This window comes from Schistocerca cancellata, chromosome 8 (assembly GCF_023864275.1).
Source record: "Schistocerca cancellata isolate TAMUIC-IGC-003103 chromosome 8, iqSchCanc2.1, whole genome shotgun sequence".
Lineage (NCBI taxonomy): Eukaryota > Metazoa > Arthropoda > Insecta > Orthoptera > Acrididae > Schistocerca > Schistocerca cancellata.
Window position 1 is genome coordinate 343,476,362 of NC_064633.1, and position 17,548 is coordinate 343,493,909.

The 17,548-nt window shown below is 45.1% G+C and overlaps 1 protein-coding gene across 1 annotated transcript in view; it reads right to left on the minus strand.

Annotated features, from left to right (window-relative positions):
- The window catches only part of LOC126095563 (lipase 3-like), a 69,432-nt gene that overhangs the window by 23,684 nt on the left and 28,200 nt on the right, over positions 1 to 17,548 (minus strand). Inside the window, exon 4 of the mRNA XM_049910341.1 lies at positions 11,016 to 11,262. Coding sequence (XP_049766298.1) covers positions 11,016 to 11,262 — 247 coding nt within the window. The remainder of the gene's footprint in view (positions 1 to 11,015; positions 11,263 to 17,548) is intronic.

Below are 17,548 nucleotides of genomic sequence, written 5' to 3' on the forward strand. Positions count from 1 at the left end.
TGTTCGCCCACTGCTTCAATACTGCTCAGCAGTGTGGGATCCGTACCAGATAGGGTTGATAGAAGAGATAGAGAAGATCCAACGGAGAGCAGCGCGCTTCGTTACAGGATCATTTAGTAATCCGAAAGCGTTACGGAGATGTTAGATAAACTCCAGTGGAAGACTCTGCAGGAGAGACGCTCAGTAGCTCGGTACGGGCTTTTGTTGAAATTTCGAGAACATACCTTCACCGAGGAGTGTATACTCGCGAAGAGACCATGAGGATAAAATCAGAGAGATTAGAGCCCACACAGAGGCATACCGACAATCCTTCTGTCCACGAACAATACGAGACTGGAATAGAAGGGAGAACCAATAGAGGTACTCAAGGTACCCTCCGCCACACACCGTCAGGTGGCTTGCGGAGTATGGATGTAGATGTAGAAATCGTATGGTACTTAACTGCTAAGGTCATCAGTCCCTAAGCTTACACACTACTTAACCTAAATTATCCTAAGGACAAACACACACACCCATGCCCGCGGGAGGACTCGAACCTCCGCCGGGACCAGCCGCACAGTCTGATATGTAAGGAGATGGAGCAGAAGGACAGTACGCATACTACCGAGTTCACACAGACCAGTATCGGCAAGGAATATGGCAATGCACGACCCATTCTGATCATAGGTCAGTTTTGTTCCACATAGATAAGTGCAAAGCTTGGTCCACAGAAAATGTATTTTTCTTGTAAGTTGTTGACGAAAAATAGTGAGTTACTGGTATAAACTGTTAGAAGCTGACGTGGAGAGGATTAGATAAGAGCAGACCAGATTGTAGTCGTAGAATGCCATTCTGACATCCATTCCCTTCCAAGTAATGGAACCAAAAGCTGCTACCGAAAAAGAACTAATCTGATGAAGGATAAAATGAACCATTAACAAAGACCTCTGCCTAGAACCAAATGCTAGTGAAGTCGGACAGAAAACGCAAATGTTGCAAAGAACAAAGTGACATCGTTAGTGAGAGTAGAAATGCGAAGAGTACATGATTCTAATTCACTAGTAACTGTGTAATTTTTCCGTAGAAATGAGGAAATTGTAAATGGTAACAGTATAGTTACAATGTGACTTAGAGGCAGCGATAGAGCGCCAGGATGAATCAGGCCACAGACGAAGGCGGCTGGTGCTCGCCAGAGGAGAGTCCAGTCGGCAGCTTTTCAGCTGCGTCCGTGTCGGCAGATCACACGTTCTGATGCCAAGCCAGCCTTCAGGGAAGTATTACGACCCAAATACGACAACTGCGTCATCTCCCCAGCGCAGAACATTCGACGCGACCCACTAATGTCGCCTTTACCATGAAATCAGAAGAGAGCAGCAGCATTTAAACGTGAATGAACCAGCTTTTCGTGTTGAAGCAGCCGGGCAGTTCTGTGATGTGGGGCTTGTGCTACTCAGCGTCGCGCTGACGGCGTAGACGCATCTCCCACCGCCGAGCACATCTGGGCCCCAATGGAGTCCCGCACTTTGCCACCATCCTGGGAATGCGATGTGAGGGTCCAGCCACCTCTGCCCTCACCTGTACGAAGAAACACCGTACCGTGCCAGAGAATAGGGTACACTCAGAAGACTGTCTAAACTGAATAACTTAAAGAAGTACTGCTGTACGATCACGTGAGTTTGTCTACAGCTTCCCCACACATCACACCTGTCTGCCAAACCACGTATGAACCTTACAACGCGCATAGAAGATTCGATCACGTACTCACAAACAGCAACTACTCGTGTTCCACTTCTGCACCGTTACATTTTGGTGTCAGAAGTGGTACTGGTGTGGAGACTGATGAATCCATGACGATCAGGAGAGTACACATACTGGCAGAAGACTGCAGGCGTGGTTAGACACTGGACTCGCATTCGGGAGGACGACGGTTCAATCCCGCGTCCGGCCATCCTGATTTAGGTTTTCCGAGATTACCCTAAATCGCTCCAGGCAAATGCCGGGATGGTTCCTTTAAAAGGGCACGGCCGACTTAATTCCCCGTCCTTCCCTAATCCGATGAGACCGATGACCTCGCTGTCTTGTCTCCTTCCCCAAACCAACCAACGAAGCAAGACTGCAAGCAGCGATTCAACTGGGGCAGCACGCTACGTGAGTAGCGGCCTGATTTTTAGAATCCACTCGTGGGCTTCCCTTCATCCTTTGGATTGATCTTCCCTTACTTTTCTCATAATGTTGGGTTTGCAGTGTTTGGTAAGAGACCGAAGGCCGAATCGTTAGCGTTTGTAATATGCAGCCAGTACATTTTAACAAGGCACTCTGCTCTATGCACTGAATCACATCCCGTAGTTCGTTTGGTTTGCCACAAAAAAGTGCGCTACGCCATCCAATGCAGACTCAGTGACTCAGGCGAGGAAAACCTTGGGTGCCCCGAAAACTTCGGTAATTTTGTAAGGATAAACTAGAAGAGAGATAAGAAATTTTGCTGTAAACACGAAATGTGAATGTTCACAGATGTAGAAATAACAAGTACATTAGTAATTAAAGATGGGCGCCATGTAGGATGTAAGATTATGACTAAGTCAGGAACATTATGAGGTCCCTAGGGAAAATTGTTAACAGCTACGACTCATTCCATTAAGATATGTTCGAGCCGTGGTAGAATGCTGAGAAACTACAATTTGAATAACACTAACAACCCCTATTTTGATACTTTCAAGAGAAACTAATGTAGAGTCTGCATCGAGAATTCGAGAATCTCCTTCTGAAATCCCATATCTTCTTGTGTCGCCAGCGAAATTTGGTGAACTACAGTCAGAGCCGCGCGGGATAGCCGTGCAGTCTGGGGCGCCTTGCCACGATTCGCGTGGTTCCCCCCATCGGAGTTTGGGGAGTCCTCCCTTGGGTATGGGTGTGTGTGTGTGTTATTCTTAGCGTAAGTTAGTTTAAGTTAGTTAAGTAGTGTGTATGCCTAAGGACGGATGACCTCAGCAGTTTGGTCCCATAGAACTTGCCACACATTTCCAATTTCCAACTAGCGTCTGACCACGCTAAAAGATATTTCACACTATGGGAGAAAAATCTCTGTTATTGTTACATTCTCGGGGTGGTCAATGTGAAAGAACCGTTTTGAGCGTAGTGCCTGAGGACGAAAAACGTATTCATCTGATGACAGCAGAAGGCTCGATGGAATAGGTACAGCCATTGGAGCTATACTACTGTTGATGTTGGAAGAACTCTGTGAGAAGCTTTTCATATCTAGTTCATATCTAGTGACTGACATCAGTCATCCCTAAAACCACAATATAATCCAGCTGCGGTCACTAGAACGTAATCCACTCTCTTCGCCAAGATTTTCAAATGTACTGAAATATGTCTCGCACAAATCAGGATTTTTAGCCGATCGCCCGCCACAGTTTGAAATCCTGCTGAATTATGTTTTATATTGTGTTGTCCGTCATATGGATCATGTGAAGAAATTTCATTCATTCTATATTTAAAGTGCAATAAAACGTTATGTTTTAAGAATTTCTTTACAGATTATCACTGTCGTAACGATTTTTGTATCATAAGAAGTTACTTATTACTTTCCGTAAACAAAATACACATACGTGAAACGGTAAACTAAAAAAAATAAGTAAATAAATAATTAAAAAAACAGAAAAACATTAACGTAAAACATAAAATAACTATTTAAATAACACAAAAATAAGTAAAACAAATAAGTAGAATAATAATGAAAGTTTAGATATTTTAATTAGATGTATTGAAGATACTCCAACAGTAAGCTGTGTTCAGCTTATTTTCTAATAATTTTATTTCAGAAACCAGCTTTATTACGCAGGAACGGATGAGGCGTGAAGTTGATTATATAGTTGTCAAGAACATTAATTACATTTCAACTTTTATATGCAACACATTTTTTATATTTCATGGTTTTGAAGACATTCCGTCTAAACCTAATGTACCAAATTATCTTTTGCGGTGTGTTCTACCCCTTAAAAGTGAAAGTTGACAAAAACGAAAAATACATATTGCATTATTTTTACTCCTCCTCATACTCGCCTAATATTATCAAGATCGTTTATTTACTCCAGGTAGTATTTCCTTGTAAGTATTTGTGGCCAGAAAACTTGTTTATAACATATAGTGATACTTATGAACCTTCGCCGGCCGGAGTGGCCGAGCGGTTAAAGGCGCTACAGTCTGGAACCGCACGACCGCTATGGTCGCAGGTTCGAATCCTGCCTCGGGCATGGATGTGTGTGATGTTCTTAGGTTAGTTTGGTTTAAAGTAGTTCTAAGTTCTAGGGGACTTATGAAAATGGTTCAAATGGCTCTGAGCACTATGGGACTTAACATCTATGGTCATCAGTCCCCTAGAACTTAGAACTACTTAAACCTAACTAACCTAAGGACATCACACAACACCCAGTCATCACGAGGCAGAGAAAATCCCTGACCCCGCCGGGAATCGAACCCGGGAACCCGGGCGTGGGAAGCGAGAACGCTACCGCACGACCACGAGCTGCGGACGGGACTTATGACCACAGCAGTTGAGTCCCATAGTGCTCAGAGCCATTTGAACTTATGAACCTTCCTTATGAATCAGTCTATCTATAAGTGAACATCGTTCCTGAGATTAGTCATCAAATACAGATACAAAAACACATCAGAGGCCTGAAATTTATAATATGTTTAGATTGTGGTCAACTTCGCTGCTGACTTGAAGTTGCGGTGTCTGTTTACTGCCCTTCCCGCCAGACAACCGATTTCCTATAGCTGAGCAGCACGTGGATCACACCATTGCCACAAGATATCATTCCAAACACCAACTAAATGTGGAACACATAACAATATGTATAATACCCACTGATCATTACTATAATCATAAACTGTATACACAAACACTCCTCGTGTATCTTTATACCTATTACTGAAAACTGAATCAAAATTCTTACAATAGTTCCTGACATTATGCATAACATACAGAAAGAAAAACGTGGTGGAGGCTTGAATTTACAATATTTATAGATTTTTGAGGTATATTGCTGTATTCGAAACTGACTGACTCACAACTATTTTATTCTTTAATTCTGATAATTAATCTGCATTTACATGTGACATTTGTCAGAGATTATTTTCTCAATTTCTTATTGATCTAGTTTCTCTCGCGAGTATTTTAACCTCTCAGTCAGCCATGTGTCATAAAAATGGTTATGTTATAAGTGGCGACCGTTGCAGAACATTGTAAGTTGTCATATTTAAATTCAGGTATAAGGGCTTTAATAACTGTTTTGTAATTATAAATCTGTATATTTTTGTATTTAAGGTACAAATAGATATGGAACACTTAAGAACTGACACAGATTACCTGTAGCAGCTTTTTTCAATATTCCTTTCCATTTACCTTTCTTTACTTCAGAAGTTACGTTATCTTATGCATGCGTACAGGGCACTTCCCTCTTACCGTACCCTCACCACAGTCTCGTGGCGTGACAGCAGTACACACATGCTACCATGCGGAATCGAATTTGTCTGTAACGAAGTAACACCAGAAATGCGTGTAGAAGACGACTGTAGAAGGCCATAAGCTTGGCCTGTGACACATGGTCTGCAGCAAGGTGTCAAAACTGGACCATTCTCAGTCGTTTCCCAGAAATCATTCTGTGGAGAAATACGTCACATCGACTTCTGGAAAAGAATATAACGCTACCGTGTGATCTGAGACAGAAACTGAAATGTACTTGGGAACATTATAGCAATGCTGAAATGAGTTTCTGGCTGAGCTGACAGTTACCTAGAACCACCAAACAGTGAGACCAAATCTAAATTATTACTCCAGCGTTTGGAGTTCTTATCTAGTTGGCATGACGGATATCGAACAAATTCAAAAACGGGCTGTTGTTATTACAATATGCTATACCACACATTATGCAAGAGTAACATACTTGCCCAGCGAATTCAAATGGGAATGTACGAAAGAAAGGCGCAGCGCTAAATTCAGCAACCCACCTCGTTGATTTCCTTTCCGTTGTAACCAGCGATGAGTATGATAGCGTTGTTGCACACATTTTGCGCCAGCGAGCGGTCGCTACAGAAAATGTCGGTTGCCCTCTTCGTGATCTCATTGGCGGGCTCGAATTCGTCTACTCCTACCATCTCCAACAAGACCTGAAGATAATTGAATACGAATTTTAAGTAGCTGGGTGATATGAAATGAAGCGATAATGATCATACAAAAAAGGACACACAGTGTGGGAATGAACGCTATACACAGCACTGCAGCTTGCGGTTTCTACAGGTGATGTACTCACAGGATAACTAGAACCAAGAATCCCTCCTGGGAAAAGATAAAGGCAATAACTGTAGAGTCATTTACTTGCATATCGCAACAACATAAGGGCTCTGGCATATGAACCAAGCAACAATAAATACACTACTGGCCATTAAAATTGGTACACCACGAAGAAGAAGTGCTACAGATGCGAAATTTAACCGACAGGAAGAAGATGCTGTGGTATGCAAATGATAAGCTTTTCAGAGCATTCACACAAGGTTGGCGCTGGGGGCGACACCTACAACGTGCTGACATGAGGAAACCGGCCGCGGTGGCCGAGCGGTTCCAGGTGCTTCAGTCCGGAAGCGCGCGACTGCTAGGGTCGCAGGTTCGAATCCTGCCTGAGGCATGGATGTGTGTGATACCCTTAGGTTGGTTAGGTTTAAGTAGTTCTACGTTCTAGGGGACTCATGACTTAGATGTTAAGTCCCATACTGCTCAGAGCCATTTCAACCATTTTGACATGAGGAAAGTTTCCAACCGATTTCTCATACACAAACAGCAGTTGACCGGCGTTGCCTGGTGAAACGTTGTTGTGGTGCCTCGGGTAAGGAGGAAAAATGCCTACCATCACGTTTCCGACTTTGATAAAGGCCGGATTGTAGCCTATCGCGATTGCGGTTTATCGTTTCGCGACATTGCTGCTCGCGTGGGTCGAGATCCAATGACTGTTAGCAGAATATGGAATCGGTGGGTTCAGAAGCGTAATACGGAACGCCGTGCTGGATCCCAACGGCCTCGTATCACTAGCAGTCGAGATGGTTCAAAAATGGCTCTGAGCACTATGGGACTTAACTTCTGTGGTCATCAGTTCCCTAGAACTTAGAACTACTTAAACCTAACTAACCTAAGGACATCACACACATCCATGCCCGAGGCAGGATTCGAACCTGCGACCGTAGCAGTCCCGCGGTTCCGGACTGCGCGCCTAGAACCACTAGACCACCGCGGCCGGGGCAGTCGAGATGACAGGCATCTTTTGCGCATGGCTGTAACGGATCGTGCAGCCATGTCTCGATCCCTGAATCAACATATGGGGACGTTTGCAAAACAACAAGCATCTGCACGAACAGTTCGACGACGTTTGCAGCAGCATGGACTATCAGCTCGGAGACCATGCCTACGGTTACCCTTGACGCTGCATCACAGACAGGAGCGCCTGCAATGGTGTACTCAACGACGAACCTGGGTGCACAAATGGCAAAACTTCATTTTTTCGGATGAATCCAGGTTCTGTTTACAGCATCATGATGGTCGCATCCGTTTTCGGCGTCATCGTGGTGAACGCACATTGGAAGCGTGTATTCGTCATCCCCATACTAGCGTATCACCAGGCGTGATGGTATGGGGTGCCATTGGTTACATGTCTCGGTCACCTCTTGTTCGCATTGACGGCAGTTTGAACAGTGGACGTTACATTTCAGATGTTTTACGACCCGTGGCTCTACCTTTCATTCGATCCCTGCGAAACCCTACATTTCAGCAGGATAATGCACTACCGCATATTGCAGGTCCTGTACGGGTCTTTCTGGACTGGTTACAGAAAATGTTCGACTGCTGCCCTGGCCAGCACATTCTCCAGATCGCTCACCAATTGAAAACGTCTGGTCAATGGTGGCCGTGCAACTGGCTCGTCACAATACGCCAGTCACTACTCTTGATGTACAGTGGTATTGTGTTGAAGCTGTACGGGCAGCTGTACCTGTACACTCCATCCAATCTCTGCCTCAATGCCCGGGTGTATCAAGGCCATTATTACGGCCTGAGGTGGTTGTTTTGGGTACTGATTTCTCAGGATCTATGCACCCAAATTGCGTGAAAATGTAATCACATGTGAGTTCTAGTATAATATATTTGTCGAATGAATACCCGTTTATCATCTGCATTTTTCTTGGTGTAGCAACTTTAATGGCCAGTTATGTAGTTACACAATTAGATATCCGTGCGAAAAAAATTCACAAACTCACTGATGTGCCAAAACAAAGTGAGCATCGCTCACTGTGACACTGAATTCTGCCCTATTTCACTGCGGGCACTTGACGCACTAAGGAAAGTACACAATCTACTCACATTACTGTGACAACCGCCTATGTTCGAAGTCAACGTGCAATAACCACTCACAAAGGGCAGGTGGCGGCACCGGCTGTGGAGGGTATACAAAGCGTGTCCAAGGGACGCGGAGAACAGCGCAGTCGTTGTCGTAATGAGGAAACGGAGCGATTTATCTGAGGTCACTAAGTTTGTGAACTGTTCGCGTGCAACCGTGGTTAAAGTATGCCGTGCATGGCGAAGTGGGTCTATTCACAACCGGTGCCCGAGACAACTGTGGTACACACAGGGCCCAGATAACAGAGGTGGACCCAGCTGTGGAGACGTGTACGGGCGTACAGACGTCCAACTGCTGAGCAACTGACCGCCCCGATGGACCGAGGGGCTACCAACCGTGTCTCCGCAACGACCATTAGCGAACGTTGCTGCGTATGGACCTCTGCAGCAGGGGCCTGGCTCATGCACCCATGCTGAATGCTGTTCATGGACGGCGAAGGCTGGAAGTTTCACGACAGTACCGCAACTGGACTTCCACTGAGACGCCTCTCATGTGGCCTCTTCTGATGAATCACCTTTTATGCTCCATCGGACAGGTGGGCATTGGCGTGTAAGGTGTGTAACGTCTGAAAGCAAACACACTGCAACAATCATCTGAATGGATCACACCAGAGGACGGAGCGTTATGGCATTCCCTGTGTGATCCTTGGATCAATACAAGTATGTATCTATCATTGCGAGCCGGCCGGGGTGGCTGGGCGATTCTAGACGCTACAGTCTGGAACCGCGCGACCGCTACGGTCGCAGGTTCGAATCCTGCCTCGGGCATGGATTTGTGTCCTGTGCTTAGGTTAGTTAGGTTTAAGTAGTTCTAAGTTCTAGGGGACTGATGACCTCAGATGTTAAGTCCCATAGTGCTCAGAGCCATTTGAACCATTTTTCTAACATTGCGAACTATATTTAAGCTTCTGACAGGTGATCACATTAGTGTGACTGGACAATGTAAATAAAGGTACTAGATTGTTTGATTTGGCCACTTACTTATTTATCATACTCTTCGTGAGTAAGATGAAGCAGCCCGCCCGGTTAGCCGTGCGGTCTAACGCACTGCTTTCCGGGCGGGAAGGCATACCGGTCTCCGGCACGAATCCGCCCGGCGGATTAGTCTCAAGGCCTGGTGTACCCGTCAGTCTGTGGGTGGTTTTTAAGGCGGTTTTCCATCTCCCTTAGCGAATACGGGCTTGGTCCCCTTATTCCACCTTATTACACTATCTCAGCGATTGCTGCGCAAATGCCGGCCGCGGTGGCCGAGCGGTTCTAGGCGCTACAGTCTGGAACCGCGCGACCACTACGGTCGCAGGTTAGAATCCTGCCTCGGGCATCCATGTGTGTGATGTCTTTAGGTTAGTTAGGTTTAAGTAGTCCTAAGTTCTAGGGGACTGATGACCTCAGAAGTTAAGTCCCATAGTGCTCAGAGCCATTTGAACCATTTTTTTGCTGCGCAAATACTTTCTCCACGTACACATACACCATAATTGCTATACCACGCGAACATGGGGGTTACACTCGACTAGTGTGAGACGTTCCTGTGGGGGGATCCACTGGGGTCCGAACCGCACAATAACCCTGGTTCGGTGTGGGGCGGCGTTGGGGTGAGTGGACTGCTGTAGCCTGTTGTGGGGTTGTGAACCACTGCAAGCTACAGCGGGGACGAAGCCTCTTCGTCTTTTCTAGGTCCCCAGTTCCATACAATACAACACAAGATGAAGCGACTGACAGTGTAAAATGGTAACGTTTCCAGAATTTAAAGGTTAAGCACAGTTCACAGATTATAAAGTACGTATAGGAACGTTGTCACTGAGGTTAAAAGTTGCGTACTGATACTGCGTCTTGCAAGCACTATCTTTCTATCACATATTTCAGCCTTCTTCCGGGACCTGACTGGAGATTGTAGTGCAAAGTGCCATAATGTAGATGACTGGCTATTCAGTGATGTCGTCGTGATAGATGGAAGCGTGCAAGTGGTTTACCAGTTGCTGGAAAGCAGTGCTTGTGCGGCAGTGGATGCTTGACATGTTAACCCAACTACAGCTTAGTTCAAAATGGTTCAAATGGCTCTGAACACTATGGGACTTAACTTCTGAGGTCATCAGTCCCCTAGAACTTAGAACTACTTAAACCTAACTAACCTAAGAACATCACACACATCCATGCCCGAGGAAGGATTCGAACCTGCGACCGCAGCGGTCGCGCGGTTCCAGACTGTAGCGCCTAGAACCGCTCGGTCACCCTGGCCGGCTACAGCTTAGTGCCCGCATGATTTCGGTGGTGGTGGAAGCGACCAAATGCAGCGAGATCTGTCTCTTGCTCATATTGTTACTGCGTGTCCCTTAACCCTTAAACAGCAGTGTCAGTTTAACGACGTCACGCTCACATGGCATATTTTTCTCCTCCCAGAGCGCACTTTCCTTCTTCTTTTTCGAATAATGCAACTGTAGCCATACAGAGAATCAGTGTGAAACAAAGAGCTATCCTCATGAAAGCAGTGCCATTAGAGCTTATTTTCAGATGTACAGTATATGCACAATAGTGCAGAATTGTATGACGAATCCTGAATTGAACCTTACCCACAGAAATAAGTCTGGATGCTCACCGTCAACGGTCCTTCAAACTCTGAAAACAGCTTCAGGAATGGACTGGTGATGTGGCGCATATAGGCCACCGGTGCCATGAGGAATGCAGCCCTGATCTTTTTGTTGTACTCAGGCTTCTCGGACGTCATGACGAAGAACATGGTGGTGCCCATGGAATGGCCCATGTAGAAGAGGTCTCGATGTCCCGTTGTGTATAAGATGTGATCGATCACAGCTGGGATGTCATACACCCCCTGCTCGTGCCAGCTGTAACCGATCAGAGCAGAGAACATTTCTATTAGCGCGTTACAGTTATGATCTATAGTTTAATATCTCTAAACAACAAGCAATTAACAACTTTCAGAATATCTGGCAAAGCAAAGGGCAGTAAAATGTGCTTCTTTTGTATGTAACAAAATGCTAGCAATTTGGTATCTGTAAAATGTTCATTTTCGCAAGGGTTGATCTACTAAGAAGTGAGTAGTAATAGATTACATTATAATAATTATTAAGCTAATCAAGTAGTACAGATCTCGAAAGTTCGCACCATACAACTACTGGTATTACATCCCATATGGTAACAATATTTATGGTCCGTTTTATGCAGAACAAAAAAGGTGGCCAAAAAGCGCGCTGCTTCGAAGTCTGTTATCCTCTGGACTAAATAAAGGCTGACTAACCCCTAAATGACATAACTGATGTTAGGTCTCTGCTGGCATTCGATCTCAGGCTCTTAAGGCAGAATCGCTCGGGCCTGGGATGAGACTGCTGTGAACACAGCTCTGTTGAGATTTAACACTCTTCAGGTATCTAACCACAAGCTTCAGGCTCGAGCGGACTGTAATGCATCCAAGGCAGGGATTTTGAAATCCCTTCCGCCACGTGCAACCCCATCGGAGACAAGGAACAAGCTGTTGCGAGGTGGAAACAGTACTGTGAAAAGTTGCATTCTCGGGTTAACAAGAGTACTAAACATCAAGCAGTTGAGAAGCTTACACCGGAGCATGCAATCTTACGCAGAGAAATAGAGAACGCAATGCAACTATAAAGCCCCTGGTCTAGACAATATATCTGGTGAGATGATCAGGCAGATAGGTGAGGAAGGTGTCGATGTGCTGTATTCAATGTGTACTAGACTATTGCAAACTGGGGAGTGGCCGAAAGACTGGTCTCTCTTCATCCTCTTGCACAAGAAAGGGTCAATCATAAACTTCTCCAACCACCTAACCATTGCTCTCATACCCAACGCAAGTAACATTTGCTCTACATCTTGAACCAGCGTTTGAAGCCAAACTTTCAGCTTCACATATCCATAAAACAAGCAGGTTTTGCCGAAGGAAAATAAACACAACAACAGGTTCTCGATAAATAAATCTGTCTTTATCTACTTTCTTGACTATTGGAAAGGTTTTGACTGTTGTCTGGGAGAAGTTGGGGCAAGTGCTTGCAGACTTCGGTGTTCAACCACACTTGACAGCATTGATCAGAAGTCTACTCCATAACCACCTTCGCAGCTGTGAAGACAAGTGCTGATAAGTTTGATTTCTTCAGTATATCAAAAGGTGTCAGATAGGGTTGTGTTCTACACCCCCAACTGTCAACATCTATGCAGAACATGTCATTAGCAACGCTCTTAACGTTTGGACTAAAGGCGTCTCCATTGGTGATAAAATTATTAAAATCCTTCGATTTGCTTATGACACCGTGATTTTAGCTATCAGCGAAGAGGAACTAGCTGAGCTATTAACAAAGGTAAAATACCTTAGTCTATCATATGGACTGAACCTCAATCTCAGCAAGTCCAAACTCATGATAACTGATTGATAAGTACAGGTTCAATTCACAGGTCGATAAAAGGAAGTGAAAGGAGTGCATTCTTTCTTCTATCTTGTGGCACGGGGAGCTGTGAAGATGAGATAAGGCGGATCATGACAGGGCTAGTGGCTATGAAGAAGCTCACGAAGATCTGGCAGAACACAGAAATAACGAACACCACAAAGTTCCAGCTTGTTGAAACACTCGTGTTTTTCGTCTTCTTTCATGGGTATGAGACATTGGCCCTAAAAGCCAGAGATAAACAACGCATCAATGCGTTTGAGCTTAGTAGCTGGCGTAGGATGCTGCTCATAAGATGGACGGAAAGAAAAAACATACACTCCTGGAAATGGAAAAAAGAACACATTGACACCGGTGTGTCAGACCCACCATACTTGCTCCGGACACTGCGAGAGGGCTGTACAAGCAATGATCACACGCACGGCACAGCGGACACACCAGGAACCGCGGTGTTGGCCGTCGAATGGCGCTAGCTGCGCAGCATTTGTGCACCGCCGCCGTCAGTGTCAGCCAGTTTGCCGTGGCATACGGAGCTCCATCGCAGTCTTTAACACTGGTAGCATGCCACGACAGCGTGGACGTGAACCGTATGTGCAGTTGACGGACTTTGAGCGAGGGCGTATAGTGGGCATGCGGGAGGCCGGGTGGACGTACCGCCGAATTGCTCAACACGTGGGGCGTGAGGTCTCCACAGCACATCGATGTTGTCGCCAGTGGTCGGCGGAAGGTGCACGTGCCCGTCGACCTGGGATCGGACCGCAGCGACGCACGGATGCACGCCAAGACCGTAGGATCCTACGCAGTGCCGTAGGGGACCGCACCGCCACTTCCCAGCAAATTAGGGACACTGTTGCTCCTGGGGTATCGGCGAGGACCATTCACAACCGTCTCCATGAAGCTGGGCTACGGTCCCGCACACCGTTAGGCCGTCTTCCGCTCACGCCCCAACATCGTGCAGCCCGCCTCCAGTGGTGTCGCGACAGGCGTGAATGGAGGGACGAATGGAGACGTGTCGTCTTCAGCGATGAGAGTCGCTTCTGCCTTGGTGCCAATGATGGTCGTATGCGTGTTTGGCGCCGTGCAGGTGAGCGCCACAATCAGGACTGCATACGACCGAGGCACACAGGGCCAACACCCGGCATCATGGTATGGGGAGCGATCTCCTACACTGGCCGTACACCACTGGTGATCGTCGAGGGGCACTGAATAGTGCACGGTACATCCAAACCGTCATCGAACCCATCGTTCTACCATTCCTAGACCGGCAAGGGAACTTGCTGTTCCAACAGGACAATGCACGTCCGCATGTATCCCGTGCCACCCAACGTGCTCTAGAAGGTGTAAGTCAACTACCCTGGCCAGCAAGATCTCCGGATCTGTCCCCCATTGAGCATGTTTGGGACTGGATGAAGCGTCGTCTCACGCGGTCTGCACGTCCAGCACGAACGCTGGTCCAACTGAGGCGCCAGGTGGAAATGGCATGGCAAGCCGTTCCACAGGACTACATCCAGCATCTCTACGATCGTCTCCATGGGAGAATAGCAGCCTGCATTGCTGCGAAAGGTGGATATACACTGTACTAGTGCCGACATTGTGCATGCTCTGTTGCCTGTGTCTATGTGCCTGTGGTTCTGTCAGTGTGATCATGTGATGTATCTGACCCCAGGAATGTGTCAATAAAGTTTCCCCTTCCTGGGACAATGAATTCACGGTGTTCTTATTTCAATTTCCAGTAGTGTATGTCCATTATTGAATTACTCAGTATCTCCAAGCGCCTCTCTTCTAGTGTCAACCAACACATTCTTCACTTCCTTGGCCGTATAACAGATGGAAAAAATCTGGATAAAATACTCACAGAAGAGAGAAATGGGGCAGGAGACCAACGGAAATAGGAGGGAACACATGGACTGACCAAATCAAGAAGATCTCTGGATTACCTCTTCAGCAGGCTGTAAGAGACACAGGTAAGCGTCCAGGATGGAGGCGCTTGTTGCATAGCGTCACGACGCTCAGCAGTGAGCACAACTATTTTTGATGATGACCGCCATGTGCAAGATGCTGGAACTTCGATATTCTGTCGCGATTGGTTGAATATTTAACTACAGAGTTCAAAAAATGGTTCAAATGGCTCTGAGCACTATGGGACTTAACTGTTTAGGGCATCAGCCCCCTAGAACTAAGAACTACTTAAACCTAAGTAACCTAAGGACGTCACACACATCCATGCCCGAGGCAGGATTCGAACCTGCGACAGTAGCGATCGCGCAGTTCCAGACTGTAGCGCCTGGAACCGCTCGGCCACTCCGGCCGGCACTTACAGAGTAACAGAGCAAATAGATAAATCGTAGGCTGTAATGAAAATAAGAAAATTAAAACATAGTCATAGTAGATATTGTAGAAATCACCGATTGAACAGAAAAATTTGCCTTAAAAATTAAAAAAAAGACACATTTCACCGAAATTTATGTTGTTTCACCAAAATGCTCGCATTCTGATGGAATGGTAACATGACCTCTATAAAGAGTTGCAGAAACTAATGAACGACAGTGAGATGGAAATCGTAGGTGTCAGGAAGAATGAAAATACAAACTAAATAACGACTTTACTGCGAAAATCAATGTGTACGATGGCAGAAATGACACAGCTAATATGTTTGTCCTGAAAATATTGTTCCAGAAGAATGCAAATAGAAAATGAACTTCGTGAGTACCAAAGTAACTAAAAGTGAAACTAACTTATTTATCAAACAGTTACGACATAATATAGCATGTGCCAGTCCTGAACCATTTGCGAGTAGAAAGTGATTATGAACTCATGAGATAGAAAGAAAAAATATCTAGAAAGCCAGAAAGAAATATATCTCATTGTCCAAAAATTTAGCATGTTAGAAAAATGAGAATTGTACATTAAATATGGCAAATATGTCTCCATCCTTTCATGGAATGTGTTTCAGATACTCGTTGCTGGGCCTATCTAGAAAGTTTTAAGCGCCTTATGTTGGCAACCAGTATTCGGAACAGTTAAGAGAGTCAGTACTGATGAATACGTTGATCTCGTAAGCTATAAGCCTACTATGGTCAGGTATCTAGTGTGCTATAGCCTTTAAAATAATAACAATGACATCTATGTCGAGACCAGAGCTTCACCAGTGTCAGTGAGAAATCAGCACACGTTAGTTGTTATGCTTATATTACCATTTGCTGAATTAAAGACTATTTTACTGTTGGAGACAGAAGCTCTTGTCACCATAAAATGGAACAGTTCATCATGCTGTGACAGTGACGTGCAGCATTGGCTACTAAGTGTGATGATACGTTGGATGTGGAAATATACAGGATGATGCAGCTTTTCTGTTCATCTCAGATACTTCCTAAATCGTTTAATATATCGTGATTCTGCTTACACCCAAATTAGTTGTGGAAATGTCCTCGATAAAAATTTAGACTCTTGTCATAGCGATATTAATTACAGACATATTAATATCAACTTCGCTTTATCAAACAGAAATATAGTTGACATCTTGGATATGCGGGAATCCCGAATATCCAAGATGTCAACAGATCGCCGGGAAAGCATGAAGAATTACAGAAATATAGTTATTTCTGCTACTGATATCTCAGTTCTAAAGGAGATTAATTCAATATTATTAAACTCTTAAAAACCTGATTACTAGATTTGTAGCATTTAAAATAATTATAAGTTAGAAATTATCTGTTTTGAACATGAAACCTATTGCTGACTTATGCAGACTTTGGACAGACTGAAGAGATATTACTGGATATGCAGCAAAAATGAGAGGTTTTGAATGATTTTGGGTCGTTGGAACTTGTGCATAAATTTCATCTCTAAGTTTACCCCAGATATAAAAGTAAAGTAATGTCAAATCAAGCTAACGTGCTGGCTAACTAATAACCCCTTCATGTCCTGTCCAGCGACGAACTGGATGAGCGTTTTCACAGCCACACTCGAATAGCGAGCAGTCCAGCAATACATCTACGTATTTAAAGTGGTACTTCTCCCAGAACAGCCGGTAGCACATCGGTAAGAAATTGTGCGTATCATTTAGCCATAAGGTTTCTTCAGTGAAGTGAGGACAACTCACATAAATTCTAATAATCCCGCACCAAACGCTTACACTCACGGCCTCTGATATTCAACTCACATTAGCCAGTACGGACTCGGAGTGGTTTAATAATGCATATTTCTTACATTTATATTTTTATGATTTGTAAATGTAGTTTCCTCCTAATTTTTAACAACTCTGGTGACGGTCGATACCGATGGTGGCTCAGAGGTGCTACAGTTCACCAGGAGTGTGCGCGGCACATCGCATGACCGGAGCCACTCGCAGCAGCCTGCACTGTAGTTCCTTCTCTAGATTGTCGCACAGATGACAAAATGGTAGATATCGAAATAGACGACAGAGGGATAGAGAAACAATTAAAATCGCTCAAAAGAGGAAAAGCCGCTGGACCTGATGGGATACCAGTTCGATTTTACACAGAGTACGCTAAGGAACTTGCCCCCCTTCTTGCAGCGGTGTACCGTAGGTCTCGAGAAGAGCGTAGCGTTCCAAAGGATTTGAAAAGGGCACAGGTCATCCCGTTTTCAAGAAGCGACGTCGAACAGATGTACCGAACTATAGACCTATATCTCTAACGTCTATCAGTTGTAGAATTTTGGAACACGTATTATAATGATTTTTCTGGAGACTAGA